Source organism: Neolamprologus multifasciatus, chromosome 9 (assembly GCF_963576455.1).
Source record: "Neolamprologus multifasciatus chromosome 9, fNeoMul1.2, whole genome shotgun sequence".
Taxonomy (NCBI): domain Eukaryota; kingdom Metazoa; phylum Chordata; class Actinopteri; order Cichliformes; family Cichlidae; genus Neolamprologus; species Neolamprologus multifasciatus.
This window is the reverse complement of record NC_140447.1, coordinates 15653562-15670903: the sequence shown is the minus strand read 5'-3', so window position 1 is coordinate 15670903 and position 17342 is coordinate 15653562. Positions and strand designations below refer to the sequence as shown.

Below are 17342 nucleotides of genomic sequence, written 5' to 3'. Positions count from 1 at the left end.
TCTAAGGAAACAGTGGAAAAAATAACACATCTCCAAGTCTTAAAGATAATCCTAAACTAAACAGAAACAGCTGGTATACAAGCCCTGTAACTAGGGCACCTGACAATAAGCCACTATGGCTAGTCTCCATCTGGACCTAGCACACACTAGTCCTTGAGAGCACTAGCAACTGCTGACTAAATAGCCAGTGGCTCCCTCCAGCCTCTGAAATAACAATTCAATATCAAGTAAGGATTAAATAAGTTAAAGCAATGTTTAATCTTTCATTCAAATATAATGATATGTTAACAGTGGGGACATTAGCACAAGTATAGAAAATGTCCCAATTCTGTGAATGTTTAAAATGAATAGATTATTTAAGTCTCCAGTACACTTGGAACATTCCCTCCTAGGACCTTGACTATAAAAGTAGGCCAAAAAGACCCAGACTGGTTTGACAGTTCCTGGGTGCTGCTGGATGGAGGCCAGGTGGAGTCTGGAGGAGAGGTTAGAAACAGATCAGAAACAAATCTTAAAACGTTGGGCAGCTCTCTTTATGAGAGTTCTCTTAAAAGTAATGTGGCAACAATATACACAACAGTTAGATGAAAGCCACTGCAATGTGCTTAGAAGTCCGCCCCTGTCCTTTCTGTAAGTGTGTGTGTCTGTTGTGTTTCAGAGTAGGAGTTTTGCCCTTGTCTCCACCCTGACTACTTCACACCCGAGAAGCATCACTGATTACACACCTGGTTGCAGTCGGTCTATTTTAAGATGGAGACATCCCCTTATTTGATGCCAGATTATTGTGCTGTGTGTGGTAACCTGCTTGGTGCCGCCTGTGTGCAAGTAACTCAGGAAATTGTCGAGTTGGACTTCATCCCAATTTTTAACAAGAATGAAAGTGCCTATATGCTGGAAGTGGGTCATCCGCAGGAGTGGTGTAGAGACAATGAGCTTGTTGTTAACACCTCAAAAACAAAAGAGATGATTATTGACTTCAGGAGGTCAAGGGTAATTCCCTGGGCATCAGGATGAAGTAGAAGGTAGACTACCAATAAGCACAGAACACTCTAGAGCCATCTGGCAAATGGTGCAGGACCATAAGAAGAAGAACCAACAGCCTCAGGAACAGTTTTTAGCTATCATCACACTACACAAGTAATTATAGACATATCATAGAAACTTCAATACAGATAACGCACAAGATGGCACCGAGGACACTTCTGACACCTTAAACTGGCCAAATCATTTACAATGATGCTGTTCATCTCATCTGTTCTTACCATCTATTCTTTTCTTTATCCATCCTTTATTTATGCATTCATTTTATTTTTGTCATTGTTTTTTTTATCTTAAGAGATCTCAAACCATATTTCATTGTACTATGTATAAAGCCAATAAAGATGATTCATTCATTTATTAATTCATTCATAATGTCCATGGCAATTGCTGGAGTCACTCAATGGTTCAGACATTATAGAAATTAACCACAAGAGGGCACTCTTTAGCAAGCTGTGGTTACACTACTGTGACTGTAGCACACATTAACCGCAGTCTCAGAGAACAGTCTCTAGGAACATGTAAAAACAAAACAAAGAGAATCTGCTGAACAGCATTCAGAGATAAAATATTAAAGTATCAGTAAAAACCCTGCATACCCAAGTCTTTATTTTTCCACTCAGGTAAGAGTTCCTTTTGTAAGAAAACGAGCCACTAAACCGACTATGGGAAGCTATTTTATACTGTGGATGACATTAACAGCCATAATGTTCTCCTCCAGGGGGGTCGAACAAGAATCCCCGGTATTGACTTGATTGCAGAAATGTTTGAGCGTGTAGATTTTCAACCACCAGAGACGATCTGATAGTTCTGTGGGATTTTTTTTAAATCCACAAAGATGATTTAATTCAAGTAAGGCTGAGCTGTTATACACCTTGTCATTGATATGTCTGTGGTATGACAATTGGATTATGCAACACTTATAGGAATGTAAGTCCTCACAGAGCTCTCTCTCTCATCTTGAACTTCATACTCGAGCAGCAGAGTGGTACAGAGACGCTGAGAGAGCTGTTTGATCCAGAGAGGGCCGGTGTAGCTACGGAACGTGTGACCAAATGATTTATTGTCCTCTCAGGACCTTTAAAGTGCAAGCCGCTCTGCAGCTTTGAAACATCTATTTACGACTTCAAAATTCAGAGTGAGACCACACGGTTCAAAGAGACATTTAGGCTGGAATAAAATATTAATATGTTTCTGGCCTGGCTGCCACCAGTCCCCCTTTACGGACCCTGTGCTGAACTTTGAGAAGTTTTTGAAAGTATTTTTCTCGTCTTGTCAGCTCGCAAAGAGCATTTGGCATTTTATTCCTTATCAGCGATGGTACGGGATGTTTACTTTTTGATGCACTTATTCTGCAAACGCTGACAGATACCAAAGATAATAATGTGATACAGAAGCAGCTACAGACTGAGAGATAGTGGAATGAAAAGGCGTAGATGATTTCAATCAGCAGCCTGCGCTATACCTTGCAAAGCTGTAATCATTCCCAGTAATCAGAAGTCATTTTGCGCTGCTTTGGTCTTTTAAAAAAGACGTCTACGCACGAGACTTGGCTTGAAAATTGGAAGCAGGTTTCTTTTTCCGACCGCAAGCCAAAATTACTTTTCTTCTTATTCATCACCGAAGGCCCCTGGAGCGGTTTGTAGACGTAGAGACAGTGACCTAATGTGTTATGCTGCTCTCTCACGGTGCTTATTCATAATATTTCCCAGCCCAGAGACTCCATTACTCTGTTGCCCATGAGGAATGTAAGTGAGGAATGTAATGTTCCTTTCCACCCTTGTTTTCACCTACAGGAACATCATCGTGCCACTTTAAGACCTCTGTAATGTTCACAAATGGCTTCAAAGCTAATGAAGTGCTGGCTGGAAGCAAGAGTCAAGTGGTATGTTATTTCCTGCCTCCCCAGCCCTTATTATCACTCGCTTTGACCGTCCATCCCTCATCACTGATGCTTTGAGTTTGCGTAGACACAATTGTCTTTCATAGTCTTCCTAAGAACTTCTCAGCACGTAACTCCAAAGATGGCTCAGGCTGATTGGAATTCCTCCCCTGCCTGTCCCCTCAGCTCCCGTCTCCGCTGACAGCCCTGTCCACCTCACAGCCTGCGATGACCTTTAATGTCACGAAGAGGAAAGAGAATGAGAGGAACTTAACTTCCACTGTGCTTTGCTTTCATCTCGCTGTCTCTGTGCCCATTTCTCCCGTTTTACGCCCTGTTTCTGGAGCTGAATCCTAACCAAGCTTGGATTTAAGTGAAGTTTTGCTCCATATCCTCCAAAATGTATTACAAAAAAATTCTCATCTCCCAATTTATCATCACTTCTCTCTGCTGTCCTATTTTAATCTGTATCTATGAAATTGGTCCACACTGTCTGCGAATATTCCCTTCTTAATAAATCAGCTTTCCACGGATCTATGTAGTGGGCATTGGGTAAAACTTACCAATATTTTCTGCTTTAATGTGCTGTGCAGGGCAGAGATTTGGGCCATGGCAGTGACTCAGCAGGCATCCATCACCTTCAAGGAGAGCCACACAGATGAATAGCCTTGGGATGGAATAGACAAAATCCTGCATTTTTTTTCTTTTAGCCCTCCATCACCATCCACCACAGCATTTAGAAAATTGTCACTGACATGAAAACAGGCTGTAAACCCTGTTTTGGTGATGTGATGCTCTCAGAGATCAACTCTGTTTTTCTCCCTGTGTTTTTCCAGTCATTATGTGCTCTACAAACCAAATTTCACTAAGGTGTGTGTAACTCTTGCTGAGAGTTAGGTGATCTGTCAATACTTTTTCAAGCTAAAAAAATGGTTAACTTGGCTGAAAAAATAGAGGACTCTGCCTGTATCTATTAAATGATCATGGCACCTAGGTCTTGGATCCAGGATTTTTTAGTTTTTGTGGGTTCATAATTTGTTTTTGTTTTGAGAAAGAGTTTAGATTCCAGCTTTATAGCTTTTCCAGCTTCCTGTGTGCTTATGAGGTAATTTGTGCCTCTACTTCCTTGCTTTGGTTTTGTTTATTGGTTTGTTAGTTCCCTTTTGTGCTCCCTTTGTAGTCTTGTTTCTGTGTTAAGCTGGTTTGTTTGGGTCTCTGTCTAAGTGTTAGTGATAGTTCCTCTTTTATTTTGACAGTCATTTTCCCCTCATGTTTTATATTTAGTTCTTTTTCCCTTGTCTGGTCCTCTGTGATTAGTGTCAGCTGTGCTCCCACCTGTTTCATCTTCCATCATAACCTGGTTTTCCCTCAACACTGTGCTCTCCCCTTGTTCTGTGGTTTCCCTTTGATAAGTTTAGCATTTTTGGCGCCAACCCTACACTGTTTTTGTATTTTGGAAGATACATAAGCATTAAAGGTACATTTTGAGTTAATTTCTTGTCTCCTGAGTCCTTCATTTGGGTCCGAATCCTGCCTGCCACACAGCTGTTTCATGACATAAATCCAAAACCTTTCAGCACCTCTAAAACAAAGTCATGTTTCATTGTTTAATATCCCTAAAAACAAAAAACAAAAAACAAAAAAACAAACAGCTTGCTACGGTAGTGACTTCCTCAATTCTAGCTCTTTGTAAGACCATGTTATTGTGAACAGATGGAAATGGTCAGCAACAATACTCATGAAGGCTGTGCTGTTTAAACACTGATCAGCTGGTACTAAGCGGAATGGATCTGGTTCTGAGAGCAGGAGCCCTACTCACCTGTTGTTCAAACTTTCTGTTTCCAAGGAGCAGCCAATCAGAAGAGGGCTAGCTTAATGAGAGAAGAGCTCGTTTTAGAGATTGGATGAACTGAGAGGCTGCTCCAAGTCTTAGTATAAGATAAATAAGGGTTATTTTAAAACATGTGTCATGCAAAGATACTCTAGAGGAGTTCAAGAATATGAATAAAGCATAATATAATGTCTTAAACAACATTTTTGCTGTTAAGCTAAGCTAATCTATGCTAATCATCAAGTTTGACCTTTATGTTTAGCATACAAACTTGTAATAAAATGTTAAAATGCAGTTTTTGTTAATTACTGTCATTGTAGGCTTATCACTAATGCCCTGATCAAATGATTAGCAACAGTTATTAGTTGCAAATGATTAGCAACATCAGCGGTTTAAGTGTTAGGATTATACTCCACTAGTAATATAGCCTTGTTGCTACAAGGCTCTCTTCAATATTCTATCATAACATTTCGTATTACTGTAATTTTTATGAGAAATTTAAATTAAAAGTCATATTTCAGGCGGTGTCAGAGACTGTAGATTACCTTTCCAGGACTACAGGCAGGGATTGCAGACAGGGTACTCCCTCTGGATGTGCATATAAAGGCTTTGTTTGTTATCAGCTGACAGGGCCTTAAAAATTCAATGAATTCTGTGTTGGACCATAAATAGCCTAGCTCTTGTGCTGCAAAATATGTTTAAAGGGCAGAAGTGAGATATATTGAACTAACATTACAACAATGGTACTGAGGATTAGCAAATCTCAGACATACATCTGTTTTTCTCCGTCTCTCTCTGCCTTTTCTTCATTAGGGTCAGAGTGATGTGACAGGGCTGGGCCAATGTGACAGCAGTTAGAGGAAGTTTTGACAGATAGAGTTAGAGAAGCTGCTCAAGGGAGGTGATGTCAGTCCACAGAAGAGAGACAGAAGAGGTGCGGGAAGACAGCCAACGCCCTGAATCTGATCTGATCTGATGGGAAGTGACAGGAGATGAAGAGAAGGAGTCAAATTCAGCCTGAGTGTGGCAGCAGTCTAAGGTCAGCGGGACCAGAGGAGAGATGAGAATCACCCCAGGAATACTGAGTGGGGAGTACCTTGTCTTGACTGTCAGCCTACACTGAAATTGCACATTAGAGAGGGTCTGCAGCATTTTTGTCACTTTTAAGAAATGTTTAATCAACATAATTTGTATTAGCTGAATTTCGAAAGTCTGAAAATCAGTAGATCTGAGAGTTCGAACAGCTGGCCTATGTGATAAACACAAGCTGTCATACACTAATTTAGTCACTTTGTGAGAAGATGAGACCTAATTTCAATGTTTGTATCATGTATCATTGAATTTTCACTGCAGATGAAAACAGTTTGAATGACTTTAGCAAGTTCAGAAAGTAACTAAGTAACCTTTCTTTTTAGAGTGATTATTTGGGTAACTTGCACCATCTTATGGGTGCACGTTACTGCCACGTGCTGCCTGCAGTAATGCAAAACATTTTTCAACACTTAGGAACCTTCCAGAGATGATGAGGATTTTATAACTGAACATATGGTTTGAAGGTGTTTATTGTAAAAGACAAAGTTGTAATAACTGCCAGGCAGGCTTTGTAGGTCAGCGCAAAGCTGGCAGGGGGTGAAGTAGGACAAAGGTTGTATAGGAAGAGTAGTGGTTGAGAGTGGTGTTGACAGTTTAGTGTGTGTGTGTGTCTTTTTCTTCTGGTTGGCATGAGTCACATGAGTCTAGGAAGATCTGGAGTACAGAGAAAACAATCAGGTAAGCACCAAAAGCCCTGGCTAATCAAGCTAAGTTCACTTGAGTCAGTTTCCACATGGACACTATGGTGACTGTGTGGTTAGCAGTGTTGCCTCACAAATAGAGGGTAGAGTTTGCGTGCTTTCTCATTCCAGGCTAAAGAGAGCACTGGAAAAAAGGAAAGAAAAAAAGAAAACTCAAGGAATGACCTGGCTTTGAGCGGGTGAGCAAGACTGGGTAGATGTGCCAAAGCAAGAGCGGGAAGAAAACAACAGACAAACACAGACAAACATAAAAGAGTGCGAAAAAAAAGTGGCAAAAAAGCCCCCCTGATGTCTGTGGAACCTAATTACATTAAACAGATTGTCAGATAGTCTTTGCAGTTGAAGTCTGTGCTGTCATCATGCCAAAAAAGAACTCTCTGAGGAGTGCTACTGATATGTCTGTTCATCATTCTGGGATGCTCCTGCTTAGATTTAATATATTTTTTTTCTCTAATTGGTGGAAATATGAGCGCAACAACAGCAGGCATATCTGAATTGCTTCTGGTGTCTCATTATCTAAATTTGCTGTTCTTTTACTCCCAGATTTGGGATTATAAGTTTGTTATTACCAAAATATATACACTATACTGTCAGAAGTATTCACTCACCCATACCAGTCACTGAATTCAGCTGTTCCAATCATCCCCATGGCCACAGGTGTATAAAATCAAGTACCAATGCATGCAGAGAGCTTCTACAAACATTTGTAAAGAAATGGATTGCTCTTAGGAGCTCAGTGAAGTCCAGCTTGGTACCGTGATAGGATGCCACCTGTGCAACAAGCCCAGTCATGAAATTTCCACTCTATTGCATGTTCCACTGTCAGCTGTTAGTGGTATTATAACAAAGTGGAAGCAACTGGAAGTAAGCCAAGAAGTGATAGCCCACGTAAAATCGGGGTCAGCAAATGTTAGTCAACTTTTTCCAGAGCCAATCGCTACAGGCCGTCAAATTTTATGTGGCCCTCAGATTGTCACGATCCTGGGTCTTTTGACCCAGCGTTTTGAGTATGTATATATATGTTTATGGTTTATGTTTAAGTTTAAGTTAATTAGATTCTCTAACTTAATTCTTATTATGCCTAGGTTGCCGTTACAGTTCTTTGTTTATTAGATTCCCCTTGTGTCTTCAACCCCTGTATTTAAGTCTCTCTTGTCCTTCATGTTTCATGTCTGCGTGTCTTATGTTTCCTGTTTTATTTGGAAGAAGTCTTGTGTTTCTATGTTCATTGTGTTTAGTTTTACTCTTCAACTGTGACGTTGTTATGCTCATTTGTGTCAGCTGTTTCCCCATGTGTTTCCCCTTCCCCTGATCACCTCCTGTGTGCTTTTAGTCCATGTGTGTTCATTCATGGAATGGGTCATTAGCAGCAAGTGCGTCGGATACAGTGGTGTAAAGAACGGTGCTGTTTGATTTTGGCAGTTGCCAGGAGAACGTGACTTTTTAGTGGAAGGTGGATATATATATATATATATATATATATATATATATATATATATATATATCTTGTCTTAATGTGTCAATATACCAAGACATTTTGGATCATTTCCTGCTCCCAACTTTGTGGGAACAATTCGGGGATGGCCCCTTCCTGTTCCAACATGATTGTGCTCCAGTGCACAAAGCGAGGTTGATAGAGACATGGATACACAAATTTCACCTTGACTGGCCTTCACAGGGTCCCAACCTCAACCTTATAGAACACCTTTGGGATAGATTAGAGTGGAGACTGTGAGCAAGGCCTTCTCATTCATCATCAGTGTCTGACCTCACAGATGCACTTCTGGAAGAACTGTCAAAAATTCCCATGAACTCACTTCTAAATCTGTGGAAAGCTTTCCCAGAGGAGTTGAACCGTAAGGATTAAGAATGGGATGTCACTCACATTTATATGTGTGTGAAGGCAGATGAGCAAATACTTTCGTCAGTATGGTGTATGATTGAAAATGAAAACTATCCTAATTCTTTAAATAAAACAAAACAGAAGTTGATACTGTTATGAAAATCAGCCTAACTTTCTTAAGGACAGACTCTCACAGAACTTGCTTTTGACTGTGTTTGCCCCATTGCATGTTGTTTGGGAAGAGATGCACTCATCAACAAGAAACTAATACTTACGTAGTGGTTTCCAGAAATTGAAGATGTTGACTGCAAGCCACAAACTACATGCATAAACCTGACTGAGCTTTTATGGGAAAATCTCGCATGTGGCTCTGCTTGGACCATTTCTCACCACAGTTCTATAGATTCAGTGCTTCTGTGTAACTTTTTTTTTTAGCCGTGATTACCATCAGCTTTGTTCTCAAAGGGATGACTGCAGCCAAAGCAGAGTGGAAACAACACCGCATACACCAGTGTCACCACCGCAACGAATGACTGAAACACATCTACAAGGATCTCTTTGTGTTGGCCACATACGATGACGCATAGTGTGTGGACTCACCCTCAAAGTAACATTTATATCATTAAGATAAAATGACTTTATAAAGCTGAAATCTGTTTTCAAAGCATCTGTGTCTGGTCATAGTGAGAAAAATCCCCCCCCCCCCCCTTGTTCTATCAGGTCATCAATAAGGAGTTCCCAGGATGCATTAGCTCAAGGGTACAGTCTGTCAAATGATATCCTGCTGGCAGCTGTCACAGAAATCTATGTGCTTGTGTATTTACAGAGGAGTCGGCTCGGGCTGTGTCTGTCTTGTTGCTCTGAAATGGGATTAATCAGATATTGGTCTTAATTTGCGTCAGTGTTTCGGAGAAATCAGGATGCCACGCTGCTGTGGGTTGTGACGAAAACAGAGGCCCCTCACAACCAGCTAATTCAGGTTATCCGGTGACTGAACAACCGGCTCCAGGCCTTACGCATGTCTATATTTTGCCAGAGCGAGCGGCTGAAGCATTTCTAGCGCCGTTTATGTGCTTTGGGGAAAATTCCAAGTGAATAAATAGAATTTTTTTTGTTGTGTGCCTCTGTATGGGTCTATAAAACCATAAAAAAAGAGTGTAAGCACCGTGTATCTACGTCATGAGCTGTGGGCTTTGATCAGTAAACGAGAGGAGGATGAGTCACTCTATTCACTTAGATTGCGTGGCTTGTTTTCTCCATCCGATTTCCTCCTAGTTGGGATTTTCTCTGTACATATTTCATTTTTATTTATTTGATTTTCAGCCCCTCATTCATCGATTAATTCATTCCCGTATAGCTTTCCTCACTGTAGTGACGCAGGTGTTTGTTAAATATGATCTACCAAAATACGGAGCAGCCCACAAAAGATGTGAATTTGTGCATATTTTTACGTCAGCGTCCTGCAGAAACACTCAAACTGAATTTCTGGTTTAGACCATAATGTGTTTCCATTCATGGCCAAATGAATTAAAAATGACACGAGATATTAAAATAGAAAAAAAAAAAAAGTCTGACTCCTGAAACAGATGGCGTGGACTACATTTGGATTTTTTTCTTTCTTTCTCTCTCACATTTGCCCTTGGCTGCTGTAATGCTAATGGATCAGTGAGTCTCTCAGGTTCCTGCTGGTCTATCCTGCTGCTTCTCATGGCCAGCAATGCACTATACCTGTAACACTTGCCATCTGTAATTGAAGGTTTAGCATTTTAGCCTACCTGATACTCACCTTTTAATAATCCTTCATATTTGAAAAGAAACATAACAAGTCATTCTGGGGGGACAAAAGGGCAATGTGTGCAATCCTCCAGTGGAGCCTGAAGTGCTTAAACATTAAAAAACATCCACTCCATACGTCTGTTCTTAACTTTTATTGAAACCTGATACAACAACACAGGAGATATTTCTGCAAAAATATAACCCCAATCTTCATAAGGATTCTGTGATTAAATAGGTTACAACAAAATGGCAAAGAAGAATATTAATATAGGATCTTTTTGTGATGAAAAAAACAACAACATGCAGGAATATATTAGAAATTAAAAACTATATATAAAAGTATCCATGTAAATGTAGACCAGCTGATAAATGTAAGCTAGCTTACAGTTAGAACAAGAAGAACAGAACAGAGGCTTTTCTACTGGGAATGTTGTCCATGTCAGCGGTCGGTTTCTCCACATGTTTTGGGGTTACATCTGGACACATTTCTGCTGTGCGCAGGCCCTTGTTAGGTTTTGCAAGAATGACAAGAAACTTTTTTCTTTGTGTGTTCTCCAGTTCTTGTCTTTTATGTGCTCCATTCGGCTCTGTCGCTCTGTCCATCGGTCTGAGGATCCCCCTGGAGAGCACAGGGACATGTCGTTTAAACACTGTACGCCAGAGTTTTATTTTTGAAGCAGTGTGCAGGATAATAAACACTGTAAATGACTCACGAGGACAGAGAAAGCTCCAGAGCGACCCGATTTCCCCCTCTTGGCTGGATCGAGCTTCACTTGTCTCCTCGCTCTGATCAACTGAAAAGCGATCCCAGACAAATCGGTGTTACAGTGCGTTTTACAATTTGTCATTTTTGCATCTTCATGCACATATTATAACTTCACACTCAAAAAACTGAAACGCCGCTGTCTGAATCATTGCCCGATATGAAAAAAAAAAGCAATTTCGGACAGATTATACAGGTGAGCACACCAATCTGAGCCAATAAAACCATATAAGGTGGCCTTATGACTGCTTGCACATCCGGCCTCAGCTGTTTCTCTGCACAGAGGTTGCCATGGAGACTCACCTGTACGGGGGTGGTTTCCTTGTTGTTGCTGAGGAGAGAGAAGGAGCCAGGGCGGAGTTTGTTCCGCTTAGTCTTTTTCTTGCTTGCAGCTGTAACCAAGTGTCGCCGGGACCTATCAGCCTAAGAAACCCCGGACACAGGGATTAGTACATACATGCACACATTGCATTTCTTCTGCTGTGACCATCTCACAGCTGTCGCCCCTTCAGCGAAGCACTGATCTAACACAGATGCTTTCATTTTTACTTTTACTGAGTTGGTAAGAAATGTGGTTTCTTTTCTTCTTTTTTCCCCAGCATATACATATGATCCACTATGACTAAAGCTTCTCTGGACCATTCGGCAGCTGCCACCGCCACTAAGAACCAGTCACCACCTCCCCCGCATTAGGCTTTTTCTCCCTCTGACTCCCTTGTGAGTAACAAGAACGATTTACCTGGATGAGAGTTTTAGGGAAGCCTTTGACAGAGACGGCCCCGGGCAGGCTGGAGTGACTCAGGTGGGTGTGATCTCTCCGCTCCAACTGTCTCTTACGTCTGAAGAAAACCTACAAGGATGAGACAGTCACAACCACAACCACAGAGGGAAACAACTCCTGTTTCTCTGTGTGATAACGTGCGTCAAGTCTTGTGTGCAGTGGATAGTTTGTGAGCCTGGCCCTTTCTCCTTATCCTGCTCCTGGTCACATCCAGCCTCTGTTCTTTGAGAATGCTTAAAGTCAAGCGGCAACATTGAAAGGAGGAAACTGCAACATTATTATTGTTACTGGTCCGACCACTTCCTGCATCGATCTGCTGAAAATAAAGTCTCAAATTCCAAATAAATGGATTGGCACTTTGAGAAACAACAGGTTTCAGTTTGCCATTTGGGACTTTGGGGAATAAACGGCAAAGGCTCATGGAGTCATCGCCCTGCAGCACAGTCTGCAGCACGGTTACAAATTTGCCACAAAGTTACACAACTGTGGAAATAACTAGATCATTTCCAGCATAATACTTCCTCCTCTTTTTCCATTTCGCTGAACACAAAGATGACTATGTTAGCTGCAAAATATTTGTCTCGCAATCATTCGCGATGTCATTTAAAGTACTTACAGTGATTGCTGTTGACCTACATTTTGTTGATTGCCTCGGTTTTCAGCATTGTGGGATGGAATATTTTACAATTGGCTGTGGCACAACAGCTGTACACTTCGGAGCTGAAGGTTAATTGCAATATGCATACATTATTGTTTGTTTCTATATCTGAAGCTGCAGGGATGCACATGCTGCAATGCTCTTGTGAGCTCGTGGAGAGTGTGTTTCTACAGGTTCACTGCCTGATGTCTCTGTGACAGTTACATCATATTACCATTTCTATCAGTAACCCAATCATCTAGTCGTGCAGTTTGCATTGATTAACACAGTTATGTTTTGCCTTCTAAAATAAGATCTGCAACTTGTGGACTGACAGTAATATCCATGTCTGTCCAAACTCGTGTTTCAATTCAGTTCTATTTTATTTATACGGTGCCAATTCATAACTGCAGTTGCCTCAAGGTGGTTTATATTGTAAGGTAAAAACCCTACAATATTAGAAAGAAAACCCTACTATCATGAGCAAGCAGTTGGCGACAGTGGGAAGGAAAAACTCCCTTTTAACAGGAAGATAAATGTAGTAAGGCTTTTGACGTAGTTTAATAAATGGACATGAAAGATTAGTGTTAAAATAAAGTTCTCAGTCTTTTTAGTTATGAAATCCTATCACTTTATACATTTATTCTCTTAGATTTTGTGCAAGATTATGTCTTATGATTTCTTATGGCCAAAAATGTCCTTTGTAAGGTGTTTTATTCTTGCCTGTATGTGCCAAACTTAGATACATTCCCTCAGCATGTTCAAAAATACCACTTTTCCCTAGAATGGGTCAGTCACACAAAAACATAGTGACTAATTCTGGCGTAGAGACATGAAAAATGAACCTGTCACAACCACCCCTTTCCACACCATTTAATTCCCCTCTATAAGTCTTTGTCTTCTCTTTCTCAGTTTCTTATACCACTATGTGTTTTTCATTATCTTGTTTCCGCAGTGGACTTCCTGTGACCATGAAGCAGTTTTCCTGTGTTTAGACCTCCTCCGAGAAGGTTTCCTTCAAAAGGAAACTAAAGAATTCGATATAAGATGTGAAAGTAAAGAGGAAGTGGCACATACCAGTCCTTCAGGTAAGGGCAGCCCCCTCTGCTGCGTCTGATCATCTGACTGGGGACAAAAAAGAAAGTCAACACTCATGCTTTATTCATTTTCCAGTACAGTTCAGTTACTGTGGCTTCTGGGAAAAGTTGTTCTCTCCACTGATGACAATGACTGCGTGATTATTTGTGAATGAGATTAGATTTTCAGTCACTTTCACAGTGTGTAAATACTCTCCTATCCCAGAAGAACCAGGCCACACTGCCCCATCTAACAATATATCATAATTTATGTTGTAACTCATCAAAACAAGTCATTTTTCAGCACTTCAATCACCAAACAAGACAGCACGTCTGAGCAGAATAAAGCTGCAGCTGTTATCTGCTGGCTCTTGATGACCTCATAAAGAAAAAGTGCTATGTTTTTAAATTGTGCATGTTTAGGATATTCATCAGACCCTACCACAATCCATTCAGTTTTCTGCTGCTGCGCACATTATGAGCTGACGAGTCCCATAAATCACACATTTAGTGTATACCACCCCATTACAAACACAAGTGCCTTTTGGTGAGAAAAGGGAAACGCAAGTAAACTAAACCAAATGCAGCAAATATATCCTGAAAAGGATGCTGCTGCTGGTATTAGTTAGCTCCCACCACATATGAAGCCTGTAATTGTGTGTGCTGTAATTACATTACAAATAATTGCTGCAGAAGAGCACATATGTGGCGCAAACGACATCACACGGAACAGAATTCCCCACTCAGACTCTTTCATGTGTGGGTGAGAATCCCTCTCTCTCTCTCTCCTCCTGATGTCAAATGCATTGTCCAGATGAGGGTGATTACTTTGGACAGAACATGAGGACTGTCCACAGCAAAACGCTAACCACGAAGTTAAAGTTTAACAGGCAGCAGCCACATGAAAAGCCAAAAAAAGGGGAGCTGAAGAATTTTGTTCCACAGAAGGGTATATTTTTGGTGGAGTGTCATTATGGCTGTAAAAACCATTACAATGAGAGTTTGTTTCTGTAAGAAGAAAAAAAAATTATATGTCTCCACAGGTCAGGGTCAGACTGTACACGTCTCCATCCATTCGAAACACATTTGGCCACTATAATCGCCACAGCAGCCTTTTTTTTTCTAAAGGAGCCAGACTGGACGTACTTACATTCCAGCCAACTTACTGGTTTCCTTTGGCCAAACTATTATATAAACACTAATCATGCTGTGTCTGAGCAGAAACAAATGAAACAAGTATGGAACTTTTACTTAAAGTGCAAACTTTTACAAACATTTATTCCATTTATGAGATAATCCAAAGCTTCTTCATATTTAATAAGAGAAAATGCTGGTAAACAGTAACAAATGTGCTAGACATATTTTAAAAGCTTTCAGTGAGTGGAGATATGGGTTATTTCTACAAAAGACACTACAAACAGCTACTTTGTATTATTAGTTTGTACTTTAACTCAAATTTATAGTAAAAATTGGAATCAAATCTACCTCAACGCAACATTAGAGACTTATCACCAATTTTTAAAGCACGCTTACTTTACACGAGCCTAATAATTTTAGTTCTTTTCAGTTTCATTTGCGTTAAAAGTTGGTTATTATGTCGCTTAACAGCAAACAAACAGCATTTAATGGGCTCAAACAGGCTGTACTTACCCCGGTCGTGTCACGGCAGCAGAGATGATGACTGATACATAATGAATGCCCTTGTCTTCTGCTAACTATCACATCCATCAGAAGTGCGTCTCTTACCTGTCCGTCTGCGGTCTGTCCGCTGACACACAGCTCTCCCCGGCTTGCTCCTGAGCAGTCGAAGGCGTGTGACAGCAGGCTCGCCTGCAGGCACAGCACGCACAGCCAGACAGTAAACCCCATGATCCAGGCAGGAACTAGACTGTCCTCAGCTCCTGTCAGCTCCCTGCTTTATACTCTCGGCTCTGCTAATGGGGAACAGATGCAGGGGAACAGGAGGCTATGCCAGCTTCACACAGACAAACAGCCCACCACAAGCCTTTGCTGTGCGCCAACCAGTGGCCTGTGGTCCTGCAGAAACATGTCAGACATCTTGAGGGGCCTTGGTTTGAAAAAAAGAAAGAAAAATTAAAAAAAAGAAAGAAAGAAAACACCCACCCTGCCCAGCTACCCCGACCCAAGTGGGAGTATGAAGGCCATTTTCCACTTAAAGCTGCAGCGTAAAAGCTTCCAAAGTGTGTGTGTTAAAAAACACCAACGCAGAGAGGAAACTTGTGTTGTCAGACTTCTGTACATAACTCATAAAAAAGTGGTAGTTTGAAGAAATTCTGCATCATGGAGCAAATCTGTCTCCCGGCTCTGTAGACATCTCTCTCTCTTTGCGCTTTCGGGACATATATGTCCTGTGACTGTTTATAAAGTTCCTTACGGATCCAAACACTTCAGTGAGCTGTTAAGGAATTACAGTAATTACTCCTCAGCAGACTTTTCAGTGAAATATGCAGGAGCCACAGACACCGTTTATTCATCTTTCAGCCTCCAGACTAGTGTTGACTAAACACCGGCAAACCATATTTAATCACAACTGTCTGATGTGGATAAAAAAAAAAACACGATACCTTTTTCTTCCTGGTTTTGGGAGGAGTTCTTATTTTTTTGAGTGTTTGAGACAGAGACAGGAACTTGTTTTTAATTTAAAAGTATGTTTTAAATGAACTGGCAATCATTTTTAAGGGTTTGGCAGTTCTCTGCAGGAATTTATTTGCCGGTAAAACGCTGGAAGACATAAAGACTGCATCTCATGATGGGACAAGCTGTACACAAGTGGATATAGTCTGTCAAAGTGTGTAACAGGATGGGAAAAAGAAACGAGAGGGAGCGAGAGAATGAATGTACTTTAAAGTCGTCAAGCCTTGGGCGCTCGCTCACAGAGGAAATGCCTCCCAGTAGGACATGCACTGCTGGGAAAATTATGGAAATCAAATAAATTTTATTCCCAGTCCGAGTCAAGCCCACATGCCACTCATACTACTTTGCGTATCAGTGAAAGATTTAGCTTTTCACTCAGACAACTTGAAAAAGATTGTGAGAGCATTTCTGAGTGAGCCACAGTTTAAGTGGCGAGAATGAAACATGGTTATTTATTTTCATCCCCCAGCTCTGAATTCCAGTTCCCTTTCCTATATTTCTTGAGATACGCTGCCTAAGACATGTTGTTGCGAACCTTTTCCCAGGAGGTTCAGTGAGACCACTGGGTAGACAGCTGCGAGCTAATGATGTGAATCGATGAAGGCGATGTTTAGTCAGGAAGAAAAGGGGAAGAGATGGGTAGAAAAGCTGCTTCGACAGTCAATCCTCACAAGTCTGCTGGCGGACAAACATGCCAGTCATGTTGCTCGACAAGCCGGGTAATTAATTCTGCTGTCATTCCTAATGGGAATCAGACTTTGTGCTTTAATTTAAAACAGCAGGTGATTTTGTTTTGTGTATGAAAACATGTTGAGAAAATTACAAGTTTAAATCAAACAAACCTCAATGTGGCCAAAGACATTAGGCAAGAGTCATTTAAGTCTACACGATCTTTTACTCATTCTGCGCTTTCAGCTTTAAAGTAACTATTTTTAAAGCATCTCAGAAAGTTAAGTATGTAAAACTGCTATGCAGAACCACGTCCATTTCTCCCCCCTTCCTGCTCCCCTACAGGGAGTGTCATTCATCGGTATCTGTGCTTTGAGCTGCTGTCACTGTGTCTGGTGATGATGCTCTATGGGGAGCAGCCTTTGACCTTCTAGGGAAAAAAAACACTCATTTTGTACACAAAGTGTCCCCGTGTCTTTAACCATGGATTTGACGACAGGTAATTTGTGATATAAATACTTGCAGAAATGTGTTTTCGTGCGAGTGACGGTAGGAAACCAAACTGACTGGCAGCAGCGTGACAGATGATGATGAAAAC

General features: G+C 41.0%; 1 protein-coding gene across 1 annotated transcript; it reads right to left on the bottom strand.

Moving 5' to 3' along the window:
• Positions 1-10300: 10300 nt before the first annotated feature.
• On the bottom strand, positions 10301-15496 carry LOC146511295 (uncharacterized). Its single transcript, XM_085173517.1, has 6 exons — positions 15167-15496; positions 13422-13469; positions 11666-11776; positions 11230-11349; positions 10877-10957; positions 10301-10782 (listed from the first exon to the last, which is right to left on the bottom strand). Exons 1-6 carry the CDS (start codon positions 15287-15289, stop codon positions 10732-10734), a joined length of 534 nt encoding a protein of 177 aa, XP_085029643.1. The 5' UTR covers positions 15290-15496; the 3' UTR covers positions 10301-10731.
• Positions 15497-17342: the final 1846 nt, after the last annotated feature.